This window comes from Gymnoscopelus braueri (assembly GCF_963280865.1).
Source record: "Gymnoscopelus braueri genome assembly, chromosome: 22".
In the NCBI taxonomy this organism is placed as follows: domain Eukaryota; kingdom Metazoa; phylum Chordata; class Actinopteri; order Myctophiformes; family Myctophidae; genus Gymnoscopelus; species Gymnoscopelus braueri.
In genome coordinates, this window is record NC_137624.1 from 28,311,273 (window position 1) to 28,333,432 (window position 22,160).

General features: G+C 44.5%; 1 protein-coding gene across 1 annotated transcript in view; it reads right to left on the reverse strand.

The window, feature by feature from the left end:
• LOC308078583 (carboxyl-terminal PDZ ligand of neuronal nitric oxide synthase protein) overlaps window positions 1-20,522 on the reverse strand; it is an 82,103-nt gene extending 61,581 nt beyond the window's left edge. The window contains exons 1-2 of the mRNA XM_080419803.1: window positions 19,990-20,522; window positions 18,147-18,218 (exon numbers count right to left, since the gene is read on the reverse strand). Coding sequence (XP_080275929.1) covers window positions 18,147-18,218; window positions 19,990-20,097 — 180 coding nt within the window. The 5' untranslated portion in view covers window positions 20,098-20,522. The remainder of the gene's footprint in view (window positions 1-18,146; window positions 18,219-19,989) is intronic.
• Window positions 20,523-22,160: the final 1,638 nt, after the last annotated feature.

Genomic DNA, 22,160 nt, shown 5'->3' on the forward strand with positions numbered 1-22,160 from the left:
TTTAACCAGAAAAGGCTTCCACTCCCTGAGTGACAGATGCATTAACTTAATGGTCGTGTACAGTGTTTGATTGGCAGGGACAACGCTCTGTTAGACAGACATGCCTTTAGTCTGAATGACAGACACATTACTGTAGCTCGTCATAATATGGACACAGATAAACACATTAGCTTAGTAAGTGATTGGCTGGATACCAGGATTAAAGCTTTTTTAGAGTAATTTTACTGCATAGAAACTGTCTATCTGGTGGAAGAAGTACTAAAATGTTTTACTTGAGTAAAAGTACCAATACCTTATTGTAGAAATAGTCTGTTGCAAGTACAAGTTCGGTATATAAAAGTACAAAAGTATTGGCATCAAAAATCTAGTACCAGTAAAAGTACTCATTATGTAGTTTTATTCAGTTTTCAAATGAATAAAATGTATAAAGATCCTTTGAAAATAGCTGATCTACAAGCTCACAGCACGTCGCTTTGCGACACGGTGCTATTTTTGGGTGACAACAGATATGACAAAGTATGAAGTAGGACTATTAGTTAATCAGAGTTATGGATTTGGTCGCTTAAAATCTGTTTTCATAAAATGGCTAAAGAATATAATGGATAGTTGCAGCCCTACAGATTAGAATGTCTTGTCAATGAACTGGGCCACTGGACTAAAGTAAAAATCACAGTCCTGTACTGTAGATATGTCAGGGTTAAGTGTTGAACGAGGACCCAAATGCAGACACTGAAGGCAGCAGGTCAAATCCAGCAATTTATTAATAAACTCAAAAACGAGGCAGGAAAATAACACTGAACACACGGTAGACATACGAGGAACTAACAAGGAACACACTCAAACACAGGGTTTAAATAGACACAGGGATAACAGGACACAGGTGAACTCAACTGACAATCAACACTGGGATAGGCTCGAGGACTAAGAGGACACAGGTGGAAACACAGACAAATCACAAGACAGGTTAGACAAGGCAGGCACAAAACTACAGGGGCGGACAGGAAACAATTAGAACAATACTACAAAATAAGAACCAGAAACACTTCAAAACAAGACACAGAAATGCAAATCCTGACATTACCCCCCCTCAAAGGGACGGCTACCAGACGTCCCACAAAAAAACAAAAGGGGCCCAAAGGAGGTCAAACAAGTCTTCACACTAGACTGGGGGCAAACAGAATCACAGAACTGATACAAACTGTCAAGAACAAAAACGGACTGGAACTTGACAGGGAACAGGACTGGACAAGAGCAAAGAACCAGGGGCTAGAGAATAGGGCAGGGCAGAGTGGGACAGGAACAGGGCTAGGAACAAAACATAGAACTGGGATGGGCAGGGCCAAAACTCTGCACTAGCTCAACTAGGCAGGACAGGCTCTGAGCAGGGTGATACGGGACTGGGGAAACTGAGGGAGAAGGAGTGAGGCAGCGAAAAAGTGACAAGAAACGGGCAGAAAAGACAGAAGCAGACAGACAGACTACATACAACCAACAAGACTGACCGAGACCGACAGAAGGACGAACAATCAACCAACAGAAAGGGACTCACACAAAAAGGCAGGTGGGCAGACACACAGACAGACATGCAGAAAGGCACAAAGACAAGCAGACAGGCACCAACTGAGACAAACCAATAGACAAACAGATTAACTGACAAATAGGCAGGCAAGCGGACAAACAGGTGACTTGACACAACAGGCGGGAAAGCAAGTCAGAGGGAAGACTGGAGGACTGGGGTGTAGATAGACGGACAAACAGACTGGCAGACAAACTAGCAGACAAGCAGAGAGGGAGACAGGCAGATACACAAATAGGGAGAGCAGCTAACGGGGTGGTTGGTGGACCAACTACACCCCTGGCCAGAGGGCGGGGTGTTCCAGAGTGGAACTGGGGGGACTTAACAGACTGGCGAAATGGGGAATAAAGGGCATGAGAAACAGAAGGGCTGACAAAAGGAGAAATGGGGGTGCGAGTGACCTGGGAAACAGGAGGTCTGACAGACCAGACAGGGGAGCTATGCTGGGAAACGGAAGGAATAGGCTGGCTAGGTACAGACCTAGGGACGGGGCTACGAACGTGGCTGGGAACAAGGCTAGAGACAGTAAAGGGACTGTGGACAGGACTAGTACGGGGGCCCGGAGCTGCGTTAGGTCTGGGTAATGGAGACAAGGACCCAAGGGGACTGGGACACGAGGAATCTAGGAAACATGGGGGCAAAGGCTCTGAAGGGCATGGAGACAGGGTACACAGAGACTGAGGTACCTGAGAACAAGGAGACCGGGGCACAGGGAGAGGAGAACCGGGGGCAAGCGGCTGAAGAGCAATCTCGGGGTCCAGCGGCTGGCCTGCAAGCCCAGGGTCTAGCAACTGGAGTGCCAGCCTGGGGGCCAGCTGCTGGAGTGCAGGCCCGAGATCCTGCTGCTGTAGTGCAAGCCCAGGCTCTGACAACTGGAGGTCAGGCCCGGGGTCCGGCAGCAGGAGTGCTTGGGCAGCATCGGCGGTGACGACAGGGCACAGTACACAAAGTTCATAAGGGGTGTTAGCAGAGACATTTGGCGAAGGCTCTGGCAGATTCCCAGATGACGAGGGTGCTGGCAAGGCGTCGGCGGGGGCAGCCGACGGGGATTCAGGCAAGACGTCGGCGGGGGCAGCCGACAGGGGTTCAGGTGAGACGTCAGCGGGGGCAGCCGACAGGGGTTCAGGTGAGACGTCGGCGGGGGCAGCCGACAGGGGTTCAGGTGAGACGTCGGCGGGGGCAGCCGACAGGGGTTCAGGTGAGACGTCAGCGGGGGCAGCCGACAGGGGTTCAGGTGAGACGTCAGCGGGGGCAGCCGACAGGGGTTCAGGTGAGACGTCGGCGGGGGCAGCCGACAGGGGTTCAGGTGAGACGTCGGCGGGGGCAGCCGACAGGGGTTCAGGTGAGACGTCGGCGGGGGCAGCCGACAGGGGTTCAGGTGAGACGTCAGCGGGGGCAGCCGACAGGGGTTCAGGTGAGACGTCGGCGGGGGCAGCCGACAGGGGTTCAGGTGAGACGTCGGCGGGGGCAGCCGACAGGGGTTCAGGTGAGACGTCGGCGGGGGCAGCCGACAGGGGTTCAGGTGAGAAGCCGGCGGGGGCAGCCGACAGGGGTTCAGGTGAGACGTCGGCGGGGGCAGCCGACAGGGGTTCAGGTGAGACGTCGGCGGGGGCAGCCGACAGGGGTTCAGGTGAGACGCCGGCCGGGGCAGCCGATGAGCACTTCGACAGGACTTCGGCGGGGTGAGCCAACGAGGACACAGGCGGGGCATCGGCCGGGACAGCCGACGAGGACACAGACAGGGCACAGGCGGGGACAGACGACGAGGACACAGTCGGGACACAGCCGACGACAGCCAACGAGGAATCTGGCAGGACAGGCAGGGTGTTGGCGGGAACAGCCAACAAGACTTCAGGCAAGACTGGGGGCGGAGTCACTGTAGCGCTGGGCAGCAGTGGAGCCTTGAGAACGCTGGGCAGCGACACACACTGGACACTGGGTAGCGATGACTCCAGAGTGCTGGGCAGCGAGGACTCCAGGGCGCTGGGCAGCGGCGAGTGCTGACGGCGTCGGGAGCAACGCCGATCACGCTTCTTCCTGGAGGGACCACAGTTCCCCATGGAACTGGGCAGGTAAGACCCCTCCCATGGGTCCAGGACTGGGGCCATCTCTGGACAGGCAGGTGCAGAGTCAGAAAAGGCAGGTTGGAGGCCCACAAGCCCTAGTCTGATAGACTGGGGCTCAGGCTGGTCACTGGTAGGCTGGAGTGCAGGCTGGGAAGCAGACTGCTGGAAGCTAGCAGACTGTGAGTCAGTGGGCTGAAGACTTCCTTAATACTCCTGAGGCAACGAACACCTCAGCTCGGGCTTACAGGAAACCTCCTTGCGAGCCAAAAACAGAGCCGCTTGTCTGATTTCTTGGCTCACGGCCCTTCTCCACTCACCCTGACAGCACAATATAGAATAAGTTGCTTCATAAAGTTCATCTTCAAATGAATTAACTGGTTCTATTTCCAGGTTGTCAATCTCCTCTGTGGCAGGTAAAGGAATATCTGCCACATTAGAATGCTTCAATGGCTTGCTCCAAACCGGCATGATGAAAAAACTAAAAACAAAAAATAAACCTTGTCTGCTGGGTCCAAACTTGGTTAGTTCCTACTGTCAGGGTTAAGTGTTGAACGAGGACCCAAATGCAGACACTGAAGGCAGCAGGTCAAATCCAGCAATTTATTAATAAACTCAAAAACGAGGCAGGAGAATAACACTGAACACACGGTAGACATACGAGGAACTAACAAGGAACACACTCAAACACAGGGTTTAAATAGACACAGGGATAACAGGACACAGGTGAACTCAACTGACAATCAACACTGGGATAGGCTCGAGGACTAAGAGGACACAGGCAGTGTTGTAGTGCTAACTTTGGAAGTGGGGGAGCGCACCTCTGTCGTGGATTATTTTTTGTGCATTATTATATTATATATATATATATTATATATTTTTTGTGCATTATTTTTTGCGGTTAATTCCGCGGATTTGGGGACTTTATATTGTTTTTTTTGTTACTTTATTTCGGGTTTAGGGTTAGGGTTAGGGTTAGATTAGGGTTATGTTATTTAATTCTTTTTTTTTTGCGGTTAATTTCGTGGATTTGGGTACTTTATTTTCGTTTTTTTGTTACTTTAAATTAAAATTAAAATTACTTACTCGCCTTCTGCAAAGATTGTCTTGGTTTCAGAGAGCAGAGCATGGTGGTAAATATGAACTTTTGCCCCAAACTTTAAGTCTTTATATTCCATATGATATGTCCACGTCTGTGTGTTGCTGTTGTTTAGTGTGTGAGAAGAACGCAGGAACGTACGTAGTCAAGCAAGCGGCCACAGAAGTCTGTTTCCTTTCAAAGCGATGTGCATTTCAAAATAAGAGTTTTTTAAAATCTATACTTGAAATGTGTTATAATTCACACACGTTTTATTTTGAAATACTACTGGAAATAGAAGTAGCCAGGTAGCGTAGTTGAAACTACTTCACACGCTATTTTTTCCTGGAGCCCCCCCCCCCCACACACACACACATTGTGTTGAGTCTGACTCTTGCCAAGTCAGCTTATTTGTCCTGTGGACCACCCCACAGGGTTTTCTAAATCTCACCTGCATAACCCAATATCATGCTGTTTTTACAAATTTGTTGCTTTTAAATGTGCAAATGATTTATTTATTTTTATCATTAAAAAAAAATAATAAAAAAAAATAAATCTTAAAAAAAAATTAAAATCGTTTTTTTTTTTTTTTTTTGCAGTTAGAGAAGTGAGGGAGCGCCGTCCCCCCGCGTCCCCCCTCCACTACACCCCTGGACACAGGTGGAAACACAGACAAATCACAAGACAGGTTAGACAAGGCAGGCACAAAACTACAGGGGCGGACAGGAAACAATTAGAACAATACTACAAAATAAGAACCAGAAACACTTCAAAACAAGACACAGAAATGCATATCCTGACAAGATAGACCAGTGGTTCTCAAACTTTTTCATGTCAAGGACCCCCAAAATGATATGTATTTGGCCGCGGACCACCATCTCAAACATTTTGTTCCAGGGACCCCCCAGGCGCAAAGATTTGAGTTACAAATGTTCGCTTAAAAATATATATATATTCAAAGGTTTGCACAAATGTTCAAAATCTTTCAAAAATAGCAGATCTACAAGCTCATAGCGCGGCACTCGGTGCCGCGCTATGAGCTTGTATATCTGCTATTTTTGAATAGCCAAAGTATAAAAGGTTAAAATTATTGTGACGCTATATAAACACATTTTTGCTGGGGACCCCCTGGAACCCCACTAAGGACCCCTGGGGGTTCCTGGACCCCACTTTGAAAACCAATGCTGTAGACAGAGTGGAGATTTTCATTGAGATTCAGCACCAGAGGGGCTCAACCAACAATAGCCAACCACTAGATACGCATATAGCACAACGGAAAAGAAGAGAGGCTATAGACCATATTCACACGGCGGCCATGTTGCTATTAAGTCAATGAAGTGCCACCCCGGTTTCCACGCCAACGGGGTGGCACTTTCGATGTTAAATTCCAATATGGCCGCCGTGTGAATATGGTCTATTAGGACAGAGAGAGGATAGAGTGAGTAGAGAGAGGGAGAAGTGGTGAATAGGTAGGCTACGGTATATCGTCGCTCTCGGGCAGAAAACTCATATCTCCATATTTCAACGTTTTCCTTTTTTGTAAATGCCCTACTCCACCATACAAGAGTGTCACACAAAACTAGTGAAAATAGCAGATCTACAAGCTCATGCGAGCTTGTAGATCGGCTATTTTCACTTTAAATAATAATAAAAAGGAAGGGTTTTGGACTTACAAGGTTTAACCACCCGACAGCAAAGATATAGTGAATGAGACCTTGAACCTTGACCTTCTATCTAGTAAAGCAACCAGCTGGGTGTACAGTAGATGAGACGTGAGATAATAAACACACGCACGCGCGCACACACACACACACACACACACACACACACACACACACACACACACACATACACACACACACACACACACACACACACACACACACACACACACACATGCACAGACACACACACACACATCAAGAAGTAGGACAGTCTCTCTGCCAGCTACAAGGGCCTGCAGCACTTTCCTCAATAATTATACAACAAACAATGTAACACAACGCACACATGATTTAAACACATACCAGGAACTTGAAGAACAAACAGAACAATATTATAATAAAAGGACTCATTGTATATCATTTCATTTGCAACAGCTTGCATAAACTAGTACATTTGTTTTTTGTTTTTTTCTTTTACTATTAAGGTGCTGTTTTCTTTTTCTTTCTTTTTTTAATCATTTTTTATATTCAGCAGATTTTCAACACGCATGACAAGCTATCTCACACAAGCAGGGCTTTATAAGCCTTACGCTTGATTTAGATTTGGATGTGCATCTGTTTGCACACTGAAAATAGCAGATCTACAAGCTCACAACGCATGCAATTTTCGGTGCACAACACTGGCGAGCAATTAAGTATAAATCAGGCTTTATATCACAACTGAATGTGAACCAGCAGATGCAAGCATTCTATCCACACACACAGACACTTACAATAATTGCCTCACACAAACACACACGCACACGCACGCACGCGCACACACACACACACACACACACACACACACACACACACACACACACACACACACACACACACACACACACACACACACACACACACACACACACACACACACACACACGCACACACACACACACACACACACACACACACACACACACACACACACACACACACAATGCTGTCCCGCAAATGCCTCCGACAATCATTTAGAGAGACCTTCTCTGGCACTGTGGCAGGCTGTTAAAACTCTACATGCCATCCTTTTGTTCGGCCGTAAAATTAACTGTCTCTGCTGGGCAGAGTGGTTCATGCAGGGGTCATCGTCATGGCTGGCTTGTGGTGGAATTTTTTTGTCAAAATTCTATTTTTGCCATGGACATACAAGATGAGTGGACAATAATATCACCAGAAACACATAAAGAGCTTATAGCCTTAAATGACCTTTACAGGTCTGTAACTCTGAGAGTGCACAAATGGAACCAAATGGACCCTATGGGTCCATTTGGTTCCATTTGGGCACTCTCAGAGTTATGGAGGTCCTTGAAAATACAATAGTTAGAGGACCACCGAGTCCTAGTGGACTCCTAATGTGCCATAGTGTCATACATATTCTGAGAACATTATAATGTCATGTATAAAACGAACATTTTGTCCGTGTACGGACATATCGATGACCCCCCTGGGCTCATGCCAAGATACCTGCACGTCCGCAGAAAGCAGGCAAACCTGGTCCCTCTCGTCTGTGGTAACTTGAACTGCTGAAAAAGCCAGTTCGTCCAGATACCCGGTTGCTACTGTACACATCGTAACTGTCTGTCGGGTGGAAACCTTGTCTGTCCAAAAAGTAAAAATAAACAAGAAAAACTGGTGTTTTCCAATGGAGCCAGTATTTAGTCACAAGCTCTTGTTAAAACTTTCCATAGGTTTAATATTTATAAAACCCTTAACCACTTTCAACCTGAAGTCCCTATTTTGAGCATGCCATTATAGGTGAAGACTTTCGAGAACTTTCAAAATGTTTTTAAAATAGCGAAAATTAGCAGATCTACAAGCTCACAACGTTCCACGACGTGACACGCTGTGAGCTTGTAGGTTAGCTATTTTTTGCTACTTTTTGTGACACTGTTGTACAACTAAGTGTAACATGACTAATAGAATTAACTTATTTTTGAAATCTGGAGATAGGCTACAAGGCTTCTGCCCAACAGCGATGACATGCTTGTGCATTGCACACGCACATTCAGTGATGTACAATTCGACACTGGACCCACGCTGCAGTTATTTTTGAAAACAACACTCAAATCCTCATACTGTGTGTAAACAGTCCAGCAGTGTGGAAAAAGGTACTACATTTTTTTACTTAAGTAAAAGTATCAGTACCGCAATGTAGAAGTACTCCATTACAAGTAAGAGTACGGAATTCAAAATGTACTTGAGTAAAAGTACAAAAGTATTGGTATCAAAATGTACTTAAAGTACCAAAAGTAGAAAGTACTCATTATGCAGAATGTCCCATTTCACAACTTTTCAAATGTATAAAATGTGTAAAAATATTTTCATATGGCCGAAATGTATATAGGGATGAAGTGGTTAATCTATGGTTTGTACTAATAATCTAAATCTAAGTAACTAGTAGCTAAAGTTTTCAAATAATTGTAGTGGAGTTAAAAGTACAATATTTGCCTCTGAAATGTAGTGGAGTAGAAATAAAAGTACTGAAAACTGGAAATACTCCAGTAAAGTAAAAAATATCTCAAAACTGTCCTTACTGTAAGTACAGTACTTGAGTAAATGTACTTGGTTACTTTACACCACTGCAGTCCAGCAGCCATGCGGCGAGCCTAGCAGTTAGACAACGGTCTCCACAGCGTGTGCGACTGGAGGTCACCTAACGGCAAAGCTCCGATTAAGAAACAACGGCGTCATTGTTGTGTTGCTATCAGTTTCTGTTTTAAGTCAGAAGTTCATCACAGTCACATCCAAGAGACCCTCAGAGAGCCTGAATAACAGGTCACCTCCACTGGGAGGCCTCTTGGCCAAAGACGGATTGAAGGTGCTTGGAAAAACAGCTTGTGACAGTTGGAAAAAAGAGCTTGTCTTACCATCACCATGCTAAATTGCACCAGAATATTCAATCAGATTGCTTTCTTGATTTGTTACTCAGACATTGAACCGAGAGCTATTGATCAATAAGGACACAATTTAGGCATTAACAGACGTTCCTACCCAGCGCAACTTACTCGTCTGCAGCTAGTTCAAAACGCCGCCGCACGCCTTTTAACAGGAACCCGGAAACACAAACACAATCACCCCCATTCTAGCCTCCCTCCTCTGGCTCCCAGTACGTTTTATGATCCATTTTAAGATGTTATTGTTTGTTTTTAAATCCTTAAATGGATTAGCACCAGTTTATGTCTCTGATCTTCTTAAATGATATGTTCCATCGAGATCTCTGAGGTCAGCTGATCAATTGCTGCTTGTCGTCCCTGAGACTAGGTTTCAGCTGTAGCTCCCAAACTGTGGAACCAGCTACCCAGGTCAGGCTGGCTCCCACACAACCTGTTTTTAAAACCCATCTAAAAACTCATTTTTATTCCTTGGCTTTTAAACCCTGATTGATATTTGTATTAATGTTTAATTGTATTGTGTTTTTTTTAATCAAACGCATCATCTGTCCAAACAATCTACAGTATCATGCTTGACCTTTGTGGTCTTGCAGAACAAATCTAAATAACAAAGGCATGTGAACAAACAACCAGCATTATATAGTATATCTATCATGTGATGTGGAGTCTGAGAAGGTGAGTCGTAAAATTGGGGGTGAGTCTACAGTTTCTAACTGTAAGCGGGGGTGTATTCCATTCAGGAGCCAGGAGGAGGCAAATGGCCCTTGATTGCCTCGTAAGCCGTCGCCAGTGTTTTGAACTGGGTGCAGGCAGCAACCTGAAGCCAGTGAAGGGAACACAAAAGGGGTAGACGTGAAGATTTGACCAGGCATGCTACAGCATTCTGTCGGACTGAATAATGACTGAAACGTTTTTTTCTTTTTTTACTCTCTTGGTGTGGGGATTATCTGGCACAGTAGTTGTGAATTAGCAAACTGGACATTTAGACTGAATGTTTCCTTTATCCTCATCTTGCACTAATGCACGCAACTGTTTTGCCAGGTTTTATTTTTGTTGATTCTCATAAGCGTGCATCCGTTGTCCGTCAACAACACAGCAGTCTGTGCCTTGACTTCAGCGCGCTGACTCTCTCCTCACCCGCCCCCCGCCCCCTTGCGCTTCAACAACACAGGAAAAGGCCGTTCGCGTCCTGGATAGACAAGGGGGAGCAGCACTGTGCTAACCAATTCGGATCCAGCCCGGGTCTCTGTGATCAGGCCTAATCCAGTGCTCATGTAGGTCACCCACTATGGTCCTGTACATCTGCCAACATGAATACAATGTAAAAAAAAAAACAATACCCGTCCCGCATTATACAATTTCTCTCTGATCACATCCAACTTTTGACACAGATTCACATATAACACCCCCCACAACTAAACCCCATATATGTAGATCCCTAACCCCCCTCCCAAGAATTTGGCTCTGCTCCCATTTCACTGGTGTCAGGACTGGGGGTTGTGGGTGGGTAGGGGACTGTTATTCAAATTTAGGAGCCAATGGTATTTATAGGATGTTCAGGCTGGATGGTGGTCTCAGCCATGTGGTGTCATTGTTCAGTATCATAAGCTTCCTACATCAAACTGAGTCATTGTAATGTGTTACCTTTTTACCAATTTCTCTCTATTTATTTCTCTATGTACAGTATATCACTGCACAGTGTGTGTGTGTGTGTGTGTGTGTGTGTGTGTGTGTGTGTGTGTGTGTGTGTGTGTGTGTGTGTGTGAGTGTGAGTGTGAGTGTGAGTGTGAGTGTGAGAGAGAGAGAGAGAGAGAGAGAGAGAGAGAGAGAGAGAGAGAGAGAGAGAGAGAGAGAGAGAGAGAGAGAGAGAGAGAGAGACAGGGGTGCTGGATGATTGAGTGTCAGAGTTGGTCAAGCGATTCAGGTGCCAAACTAACTAAAGGTCAAGTTTGCACACTGAGAAACTCATTTCAGTCTAGTTTAATTCACCTTACAAGGTGAATTAAATTCTCTGTCTCGCAAGCGATTGCTGTAATTTAAAGTGCACTATAACCAGCAATGTGTGAGTGATAATACTGTGTAATGTGTATCAAATATAACTTTATTCCAAGGCAACGTCGAACTGCCTCTTCGCTCTTCCATGGGCAGAGAGGGAGAGAGCGTAGAAAGCACTGGACATAACGGCTTGCACAGCCTGCTCTTAAAGGCAATGGCATCTGGCACGCTGATTGGTTTTATTAACGTAATGCCTAGGGGCGTAGGTGTTTTAGGGATAAGGCTGGTGTCGGAAGATAGCAACTCAGCCACGGGAACGCCCCTTGTGCCATGCTAAATCCCCAAATATTGGGTAGCGCGACTTGGGCGCAAAACAGGGCCCCAAATCAGGATATGTGACTACATATATTCTGGGATTTTCCATATCGTAATATGATATGGCATAAGTGTTGTATTTTCCTAGTTGTAATCTCTTGAGCCTTATTTTATACGTCATTTAGTCTTCAGAAATAGCACAAATAGGCGATCTACAAGCTAACAACACATCTCCATGCGACATATTGTGAGCTTGTAGATCTGCTATTTGCGCTATTTCTGGAGAATACTTGATAAATTAAAATTGAACGTTACTGTGTGTTATCATCGCAAAACGATATGATCACAATTTGGATGTATTTAGTCAAAAGATATTAGATTTTTTCCATATCTCCCAGCCCTAATGGGAAGTAGTGAATGTGGACAGACTGAAATAAGCATTGGCCTTGTCTAACCGGCATGGTAGATGGAGACAGAAAGAGCCCCTCTTTTCACACTCAGAAAACTGACAGAAAATAAAACAGATGAAGCTGAGTTGTACAATTATCAGTGACCGTTTCACGATGAACATCTGATGTCTGCTTGTCCCATCACAGCCAATCAAATTTCAGAGAGATTCAGAAACAAATCTCAGCAGTGAGCATAAGGGCAGAGAAGCTCCATGTCCGGACAATTCTTTTCAGTAAGGGACAATACTGGCAAGCAGAATGGAAATGAAACGGCTAGGGAGAGTTGTCTTTGTCTTAAGTCATTTGTTAGAGAGCGACAGAGCACTTGCTAATTTCTTTGTGTGCGTGCGTGTGTGCGTGCAAGAGAGTGTGTGCGTGCATGAGTGTGTGCTTGCGTGTGACACACACTTTGAAATGGTTAATAAAGTAAATTTAAAAAAAAGCATCAATCAAAATAATTGTATCAATATCATTTTTGTAATTGAATAATCACTTTACTGATGTGTCATGTATTTCTACTGTGCTATGTTCTACTTCCCCAAAAATTAAGTTAACTATTACGTTATAAAATGAAATGCAATGTTTTTGACAGCTGGGATAAACATATTGAGCAATTTCTGCATTCTTTCTGTCTGGGTTCTGATAAGTTGTAATGAGCATTTATCAACTTGTTATACATTATTGTCAAATATCTTTTACCAATATTGTTTGGTCTTCATTAATCTAACACAATGGGTCTAAAAGTGGGCTCCAGGGACCCTCAGGTTTCCTTGAGGGGGTTCCAAATTGACTCTCACAAGTCTGTAACTCTCTGAGTCATGGAGGTCCTTGAAAATAAGAAGTTTGAGAACGAACCACTGAAGGGTCTAATACTAATAGCATGGCTTCCAGGTGGGTCTTGGCCGTCTATGACGACACCCAACTATGATGTCATTACTATGATGTCATCCGTCTCCATATTTGAACAAAGTTTCTCTATTGACTTCCAGTATAAAATTAAGGTTTTAAAAAGTGAAATATATATTTTTAAAAAGCATACAACATATTACAGTATGTGAAAGATTTTTTTACAAGATACTATTTTGACCTACTGGCAGCGTGCACAAGGTTTGCGAGATTAGCCACGGACAGACAAATAGAATCTCTTCTAGACTGCTCCACCCCATAGATAGTGCCATGCTATAACAATCCCCCCAAACGCACACGTGTGCGTGCACACACACACACACACACGCACACGCACTCGCACACGCACACACACACACACACACACACACACACACACACACACACACACACACACACACACCCCAACACATTGGTTTCCATGCCACTGCTCAAATTGAAAGCAGCTAAAGCCTAATTCATAGAATATGTGAAAGTAAGACCTCGCACCCCCAACCACCCATAATAGGAGAACTTTGAACAAAACCTACATATGACCCATAATCTAATCTCTTCACTTCCTCGCTGTTGGAGTGGCAGCTGTGTGTAATGTGTGAGTAACAAAGTGAGGACTGGACAAATATTGGTGGTCTGGTAGCTTGCTTCCCATGTTGACTAGGGTTGGGCGATATGGACAAAATCAATAATAGTTTTGACCAAATACTTTGATATTGTACTGCGACAATAATAATATTTAAAAACAGATGACTTTGCTTTATCGGCGTGTAATATTTGTGTTCTGTGTGGATGTAAAATCAAGGCTTTCCTCGTAATAACAGAAAAACTAAAATTAGTCAAATAATCCTCAAACGAAAACTACGTATGTACTCGTAAAACTAAACTAAACTGAAATCAAACGCCAACGTGAAAAATTCAATAAAAACTGGTAATATTTTTGATGATGCATTTAACATTATTTCTCTGTCCTTACTTAATGTAATTCCTCGCTCCAGTCTATTTTAATCACCCCATCTCCACCAGAGACCGGACATTCTTGGCTAAAAGGTCATTGTTGAATACAAAGCATTTACTTATTTAGTAAAGAGACAGAAGAGTCAATCAATATTCGGTTAGACACAAGCTAAATACATGTGTCTGGATGTGCCGCATGCCTACCCTGAAATGCTCGTCTGTTTGCACTCATGTAATGATGGCAGCGTGGGAGGTCATTAACCTCACTCTAAGTACTGTAGTACTGGCAGTGTGCAGTGCGCTAGGTTTTAAATTAGAGACGAGCAGAAGAAGTAATGGCTGTAGTTATGCAACCCAAGATTCTGAGGGGGTACAATTAGAGCGGGCCATGTTTTCAAGAAAAACAAAGGGGGGTAGAGAGTACCGACGCAATTTTCTGCTGACGCCACTATGACTCAAACATAACCATAAACAAACACCTACAGCATATATCGGCAGGACCATGGCCACGTCACTATGACTCAGGAATAACCCTAAACAAACCCAATACACCTACAGTATATATATAGGCAGGACCATGGCCACGTCACTATGACTCAGACATAACCCTAAACAAACCTGATACGCCCGTATCTAGGCATATATAGAGATCTGGTTGTCCATTGCCATAGATCCCACTGCATAATGCCCATATATGGTGCATATATGGGACCGACCGACTTCAAACTCAGCGGGCGCATCGGCAAGGACTCGAGGGAGTGCGGTGCCCGCCGTCGAGTCATTCGGATATGCGGTTGTCCAGAACCTTATCCATATATAGGCTTATGGATATCCAGTTGCCCAGAACCGCCGATCCAACTGATATGCCCATATATGGGCATTTCAATATATGGGCATATACTGATGACATCAGGGATCTCCATATGGGCATAAAAGGGACACAAACAGACGGGTACAACGGGTACTCCGACAAATCTCCCGACACTATGACTAAGACATATCGGTGGGATTGGAGGTGCGATGTAGGTGTGAGGGCCGCGTAGCGACCCGAACCTCTAGTCTTCAAGGCAATTATGCTTTACAAATGTGTACAGAAACACTTTTCATATTTTATGGTGGCAGAGAATGTCCCCCATAAAATGGGACACATCGGCCGCATAGCTGCAGATTCCGATGTTGTCACAAAAGTCAATTTAATCGGTCCGGCCCTAGTGCTGTTTACCCACAATGCAGCACAGATACTTCCTTCCATAGGTTGGTCCCAAAGGCTGAGATCCAGATCCATAATATAGCAACTCATTCATTATTGACGGGAACATAAATGCTTTCTTTTCTTTGTATAGACAGAGACTACAGTAAAAAAAACACACACACACACACACACACACACACACACACACACACACACACACACACACACACACACACACACACACACACACACACACACACACACACACACACACACACATAAAATGTACAGTATGCATCTTCTCTACGTACACACTACATCCTCTGTTGATTAGGAATTTGTGATTTATTTGTGTCCTTTATGCATTTAATTGCCAAGAACACACTTAACCCCAACCCACAGTAATTATTTCTGAGCCATATCTTGGCCTGGTTATGAACAAGATGTTCCTCCTCCCTCTAAACTGCTTTAAAGGAGAATACCAGCCTTTTTGACATTTAGGTCCATTTGGGTCCTTTGTAACTATACAATACATACATACAGTACACACACACGCGCGCGCACACACACACACACACACACCCACCCACCCACCCACCCACCCACCCACACACACACACACACACACACACACACACACACACACACACACACACACACACACACACACACACACACACACACACACACACACACACACACACACAAAACCACACTTCTTATTCTGATGTTATTCTCAATTGGATTTTGTAATTTAGGTCAATTGTGTCAGAATCCATTCACCTGTGACTTGTTAGCCCTTGGGTCTTTAAAAGCCCTGTCTTCTGTCAGGTGAAACGGAATGAATAAGCTTTAATGTCTCTGTAACTATTCACTCATCCATTCTCTTTTCTGAGATTCCTCTTCTATCTGTGGCCTTTTAGGCTTTGTAAACAAAACAAATGCACAGGGAAATAGCGTAATTAAAGCCTATTACTGAATGACAATGGCCGGTATAATAATACAAATAAATTATGTACTATGGCCAACACAGGCCATATACTTGTATACAAAAATAACCAATCGACAAGCTCACAGCATGTCGTGTCGCAAGCTTGAAGGTCTGCTATTTTCACTATTTTTTTTATTTTTTTTATGAAAATGTGCCCTAAATGCCAAAAATAGGAACGGCAGGTTTAAAGTGGTTAAAAGAGCATTGACACTGACAGCAATATGGAAATATTGTGGTACAGTCAGACATTAAGGCTAAAAGGATAACACAAAAAAGTCTTGGGGACTTGTTTCCATTGTGGTCCTATATAATTACCTCAAATAATTGCTGTAAGGGCACGGCCACACCAAACTATGGCTGCCGGCTGATAAACTCAGGTTGTGCGCGGCCGACTGTTTTTCGCAGCCAGCGCATTCTAAAAAAACGGAGTAGCTTGCAGCGCATTCTGTCCCAATAACCAGTGACCTGTCACTCACTTTCAGGACCCTCCCCGTAGGCCGTATAGCCTGCAGTTGCTCAATTGCGAGCTCCTGAGTCTTGGGACGGTCCGCCTTCGACTCACCCGATTGGACAGAGGGGGAAAAGCACCATCTGTCTCGAGCATTTATCTGCTTCAAATAGACAAGGCGTATAGAACGCATAGACCATACATGGGCAACTGGCGGCCCGGGGGCCACATGCGGCCCCCACCTGCACTTAATGCGGCCCTTAGGTTAATATCGGAATACTGACATATTATTGATCTCAGCTGTTACAATTCCAAACATGCAAACATGACCCGCTTTAATTACTTCAGTCTATATTAGTAGCTTAATGACTAGTATTGAAATTCTATTGTCTTTTTTATGTCCAATGTATTTGTATTTAAGTTCATGAAGTTAACATACTGTAAGTATAACTAAATGCATTTGAAATTAAATAAATTTTAAACTTTTCAGGATTCCAATTCAAAAATAGCAGATCTACAAGCTCAAAACGCGTCGCGCTGCGACGCGCTTTGAGCTTGTAGATCTGCTATTTTTGCTACTTTTGTGTGACAAAGAATGGCGAAAGTTAAAATATGGAGATAAGAGGTTTCTGCCTGACAGTATATGCAATGTGGCCCTCTGGAGTGAGTGTGGAAATATAGTGGCCCTCTCCATCATCAAAGTTGCCCACCCCTGGGACAGACGCTAGGTGTGAGCGACACACGGAAAGATGCGCAGGACCGTCAAAACCACGCCATTCCCATTGAAAAGCATTGGCGGAATCCACCCTCATAGGTGGAATGAAAGTGCGGTGTGACCGTGCCCTAAGGCTATTTATTATGTAATAGCCGTGTGACAGGCCTAGCCTTGTCATGTCTCAACCCAACTAAGCAGCCACAATCACAAAGCAAACCCACCCTGAGTCTTACATGTCACACAGAGTGAGAAGAAGGCAGAGAGACAGAGAGGTTAAAGCTAATCAGCAGAGAGTTGGTTTGTGGTAATAAACTCCCATGGTTCTGCCCACACAGAGCACAATAATGATGCCCACAAACAGAGCTTCATCAAAGGCGACTGGAAAGCAAACACACGTGCGCCCGCATGAGCAAACAGTGACCTGCCCTTGAAAGGTGGAGTCACATGCCAAAGAAGGAAAGGTGCACTTCAGCATTGTGTGCCATGTACTTTGAATGCTGAAAGTTCAACTCTCCCTCTTTCATCACAGTATTATGTATATTCGTGTATATTCCCGCACTATGACGTTTGTTTGCTTTGCTACCCTAACACATGTGTGGATCATGGTTACATTGTAAGGCATTACGTATGGCAAGCAGCGACACACATTTTGGAATTTGTGAAATGTATTCTTCTTTTTTTTGCCCATCAATTCCCTCTGTACCAACAGTCATCCACCACTGGAGTAGTGTGGTGGTGCTTACTTGCAGAAACTGCCCTCTCGCTGTATTGTGGTGTTTTCACTGTTTGTTTTGGTAGCCAAAAAACAAGCTGCAATCTATAACTTTCATGTCCTTTCACTGAAAAAGTTCAAAAGAGTGTTCTTCTTACCCTGATCCGTCTCATGGCTGCCACAATCTCCATCCGGCTGTTGGGTCTGGGGACATCCAGACTCCCCACATACTGCGGTGACAACACACACACACACACACACACACACACACACACACACACACACACACACACACACACACACACACACACACACACACACACACACACACACACACACACACACACACACACACACACACACACACACACACACACTCCATGTCACACTCACAAGACATTTGCCAAACTTGAACCCTAGCATCCCTATTCTGGGGCTATAACATTCATCGAAAATAGCAGATCTACAAGCTCAGAGGCTGTGAGCTTGTAATTCAGCTACTGTATTTACACTATTTATTTGTTTATTTATTCATTTTCAGCATAGCAATTATTGTGCATGAAATGCATGAAAAATAGGGACACCAGATTGAAAGTGTCACATAAACAAGGAATGCAAATTCCTATCTACTAGTAGCGACCTGTGTCTGCCTGCCTACCTACCTACCTGTCTGTCTGCCTACCTGCCTGTCTGTCTGCCTGCCTGTCTACCTGTCTGTCTGTCTGTCTGTCTGCCTACCTGTCTGTCTGTCTGTCTGTCTGTCTGTCTGCCTGCCTGTCTGCCTACCTACCTGTCTGTCTGTCTGTCTGTCTGTCTGCCTGCCTACCTGCCTGCCTGCCTGCCTGTCTGTCTGTCTGTCTGTCTGTCTGTCTGTCTGTCTGTCTGTCTGTCTGTCTGTCTGTCTGTCTGTCTGTCTGTCTACCTGTCTGTCTGTCTGTCTGTCTGTCTGTCTGTCTGTCTGTCTGCCTGCCTGCCTGCCTACACTTGAGGAGAGCATTAGCTAAGTTAGGTTTGTAGCCTACGGTATACAAATCTGAAGTTATTTGAAAACACGGTTTTCTAACATTTCAACCTATAAATCTTATTGAATCATCATCAAAGCCAATCCAGGGACAAACAACAAGGTAATAAGACAATCGGTGTAGCCTAAGAAGACTAGTGAGGGAAATGACAGCAAGGCTACTCCATATGAGACTAAAAAACAAGTCACTTTATAAAACATTTAGCTCAATATAAAAGATTGCACAAGAGTTGAAGGCTTCAACTTGTCTGAACACATTCCATGTTACATCCTGCCCAGACAAATAATTCGCAGTAGGCTGTGGCTACTTGGGATTTCTTTGACAAACTGAATTCACAATAGGCTACTTTACTTTTGCTTTCAGGACCCCGGCGGCCGGCGCCAATAATGTGTTCAAATCGTCCTGCAAGTAGATGGTAACCGGACGACTCGCCCCAAAACACGCTCGCCCCCAGCGATTCTTGTATTCTTGAATTTGTTTTTTACTGAGGATAAGGTTAGAAATGAGTTTAGGGTTAGGGTTAGGCATACGTTTAGGAATAAGGTTAGGTTTGGGCACGACGAGGTTACGTTTAGGAATAAGATTAGGTTAACCGTTTAGGCATATTTTACGTTACGTTTAGGAAGGTTAAGTTTAGGAATACCAGGATTTGCCGGATTTGCCCTGGGGCGACTGTGTTTCGGGGCGAGCGTTTTGGTATTCGCCTAGATCACATCGGAAACACTGTAGCTACTACAGTGTGCACCTGCCAATCCGTTCCAACCGGCGACCACCGCAACTCCCAAAACACTATCATTATTGCTAGAGTAGACGTTTTTTTAAAAAATAGCAGATATACAAGCTCACAGCGAGGCACGCTGTGAACTGCTATTTTAGCAGCTGTGTGTGAGCTGCTATTTTTTGAACATTTTTGAAAATAAATCTTGAAAGTATTTGAGAACTAACTGATTCAGAATAAATAAATGATCTAATCTTAAACCTTGGCTTGGAAATGTATCCCGTGCTGGTACGCCTCATCGTTGTGGAGCGGCAGCCTCGAGTCCAACACATCGTCCACCAGATTGTACCTGTTCCTCCTCGCCGGCATCCTCCTGAGGTAGTAGTAATATATATATAACCTTAACCGCCGTTATTAACAAGTAATAATAACACCGCGATCCAGTGGATCCGGACGGAGAGGATCGTTAGTGTTCCCTGTGAGGAGAAGATCGCAGTCCATTGTTGTTGCTTCTTTGAGCTCAGCAGCGTGGACTGTGTCTGGCCCGGGATCAGACTTAAAGGAGGTCCCGTCCTGTGTTGGTGAGAGAGGGACGGATCCCACTGAGTCTTGATTCCTTAACTAAATAATAAGACGCGTTATACAGCGTTTTACAGCCTAACTGCCCTCGCAATCAACCAGCTGGGTGATATTGCATATTGGAATAGGCTATTATAGGACCTACTATACGTATCCGTATGAGGTGAGGCTCATCGTCCACAGGTTTAGTGACTGTGTGTGTGTGTGTGTGTGTGTGTGTGTGTGTGTGTGTGTGTGTGTGTGTGTGTGTGTGTGTGTGTGTGTGTGCATTCTCTACTATATCCTGGCTGTTGGTGGCAACACTGCCCCCCTCATAGCCCCACACACTGGAGCAAAGTTCCCAACAATGACGTAACCTTTTGGGGAAACCTAGATGGCTGCCAATTACAAACTGTTTTAGAGTAAATTGCATGCAGTTTTAATTGGTAGGTTACAATGGAAATTCGAGGGGGCAGAAAAGTTTCAACATTCAAATCCTGTGTGTGTGTGTGTGTGTGTGTGTGTGTGTGTGTGTGTGTGTGTGTGTGTGTGTGTGTGTGTGTGAGAGAGAGAGAGAGAGAGAGAGAGAGAGAGAGAGAGAGAGAGAGAGAGAGTAATCTACTGTATGCACATTATGTATATTATATACATACATTGTGCTTGCTTGACACTCTGTGACACACACACACACACACACACACACACACACACACACACACACACACACACACACACACACACACACACACACACACACACACAGCCACAGGTCATGTGAAAAAGTATATGTTTTACCTCTTCCTTCTCACTCATTTCAAGTCACTCTGAGTGACCTCTAAAATGAGTGACAGCTAAATTCATAACAACAACAGTTACAGTAAGAGAGGCATTATGCCTACAATCCTCTCCTTTGTTTCTTTCTAATAGTAACGCCTACAACTTTTAAAAGAAGTTGGCTGAAAGAATGCCATTGCGCCCTCTGCTGGCAACTCACTGCAAATACAGTGTGTTGGCAAAGAAGAGAGTTATTACTGTGAGTGTGGATATAGTCAGAGATGGGCAGTATTTCTGTTACATGTATTTGAAACAAGTATCGATTACTTTTGTGTACATTTATTTGGCCTGAAGAAATGCCCATGCATGTGAGTTAATACATATTAATACATATAAAACGGCCCTGGTTCTATAATCATAGCAGCCAGACCAGGACATCGGCCTGGCTTGCATCTCTTCTGTGCCTTCCATGACTGGGAGGCTGGAGACACTCCCAGGCTAGCACCATCTCTTTTTCGCTTGTCTCATCCTCCACCCTTTCTTCTTGTTCCATGCAGGCCAGGGCAGATGAGCCCTTTTTTGGCACCCCGCAAAAGGGTCAGATACAGTAGAAGACATGCTCTGGAAGGCAGTTGGGACGGGGTCCATGAATAAAGGCCTGTGGAGCCCCCTCCCCGAAGTTCTGGGTGCATGGCAGCCTCATAACCAGCTAAAGTGCCCATGAGAGTGGTGTAGCAGCTCATCCCCAATGAACTACACCAGTAACAATCAACAATGGGGAATGTGTTCATTAACAAATCTGTAGGAGTTTCCTAATTGTGTTCATTGGAGCACCCGGCAAGCTGGATGCAACGTGGAGGATTCAAACCCCTAGTTTGAACAAGTTCCTGCCTAGCATGGTGGTAGGCAGGAACTTCACCCCTGCGTGACCTGGACATCTGGTTTTTTTTTTTTTTTTTTTTTTTTTTAATCCAACTTTTTGGGTGTATTTTCATTTTGTATCTTCAACAAGATACATTTTTATTCGTTTTTGTGAAATAAATGCATTCATTTGCTCCATGCTTGCTTCCAAGATTTAAAAAAATAAAAAAAAACTTGGC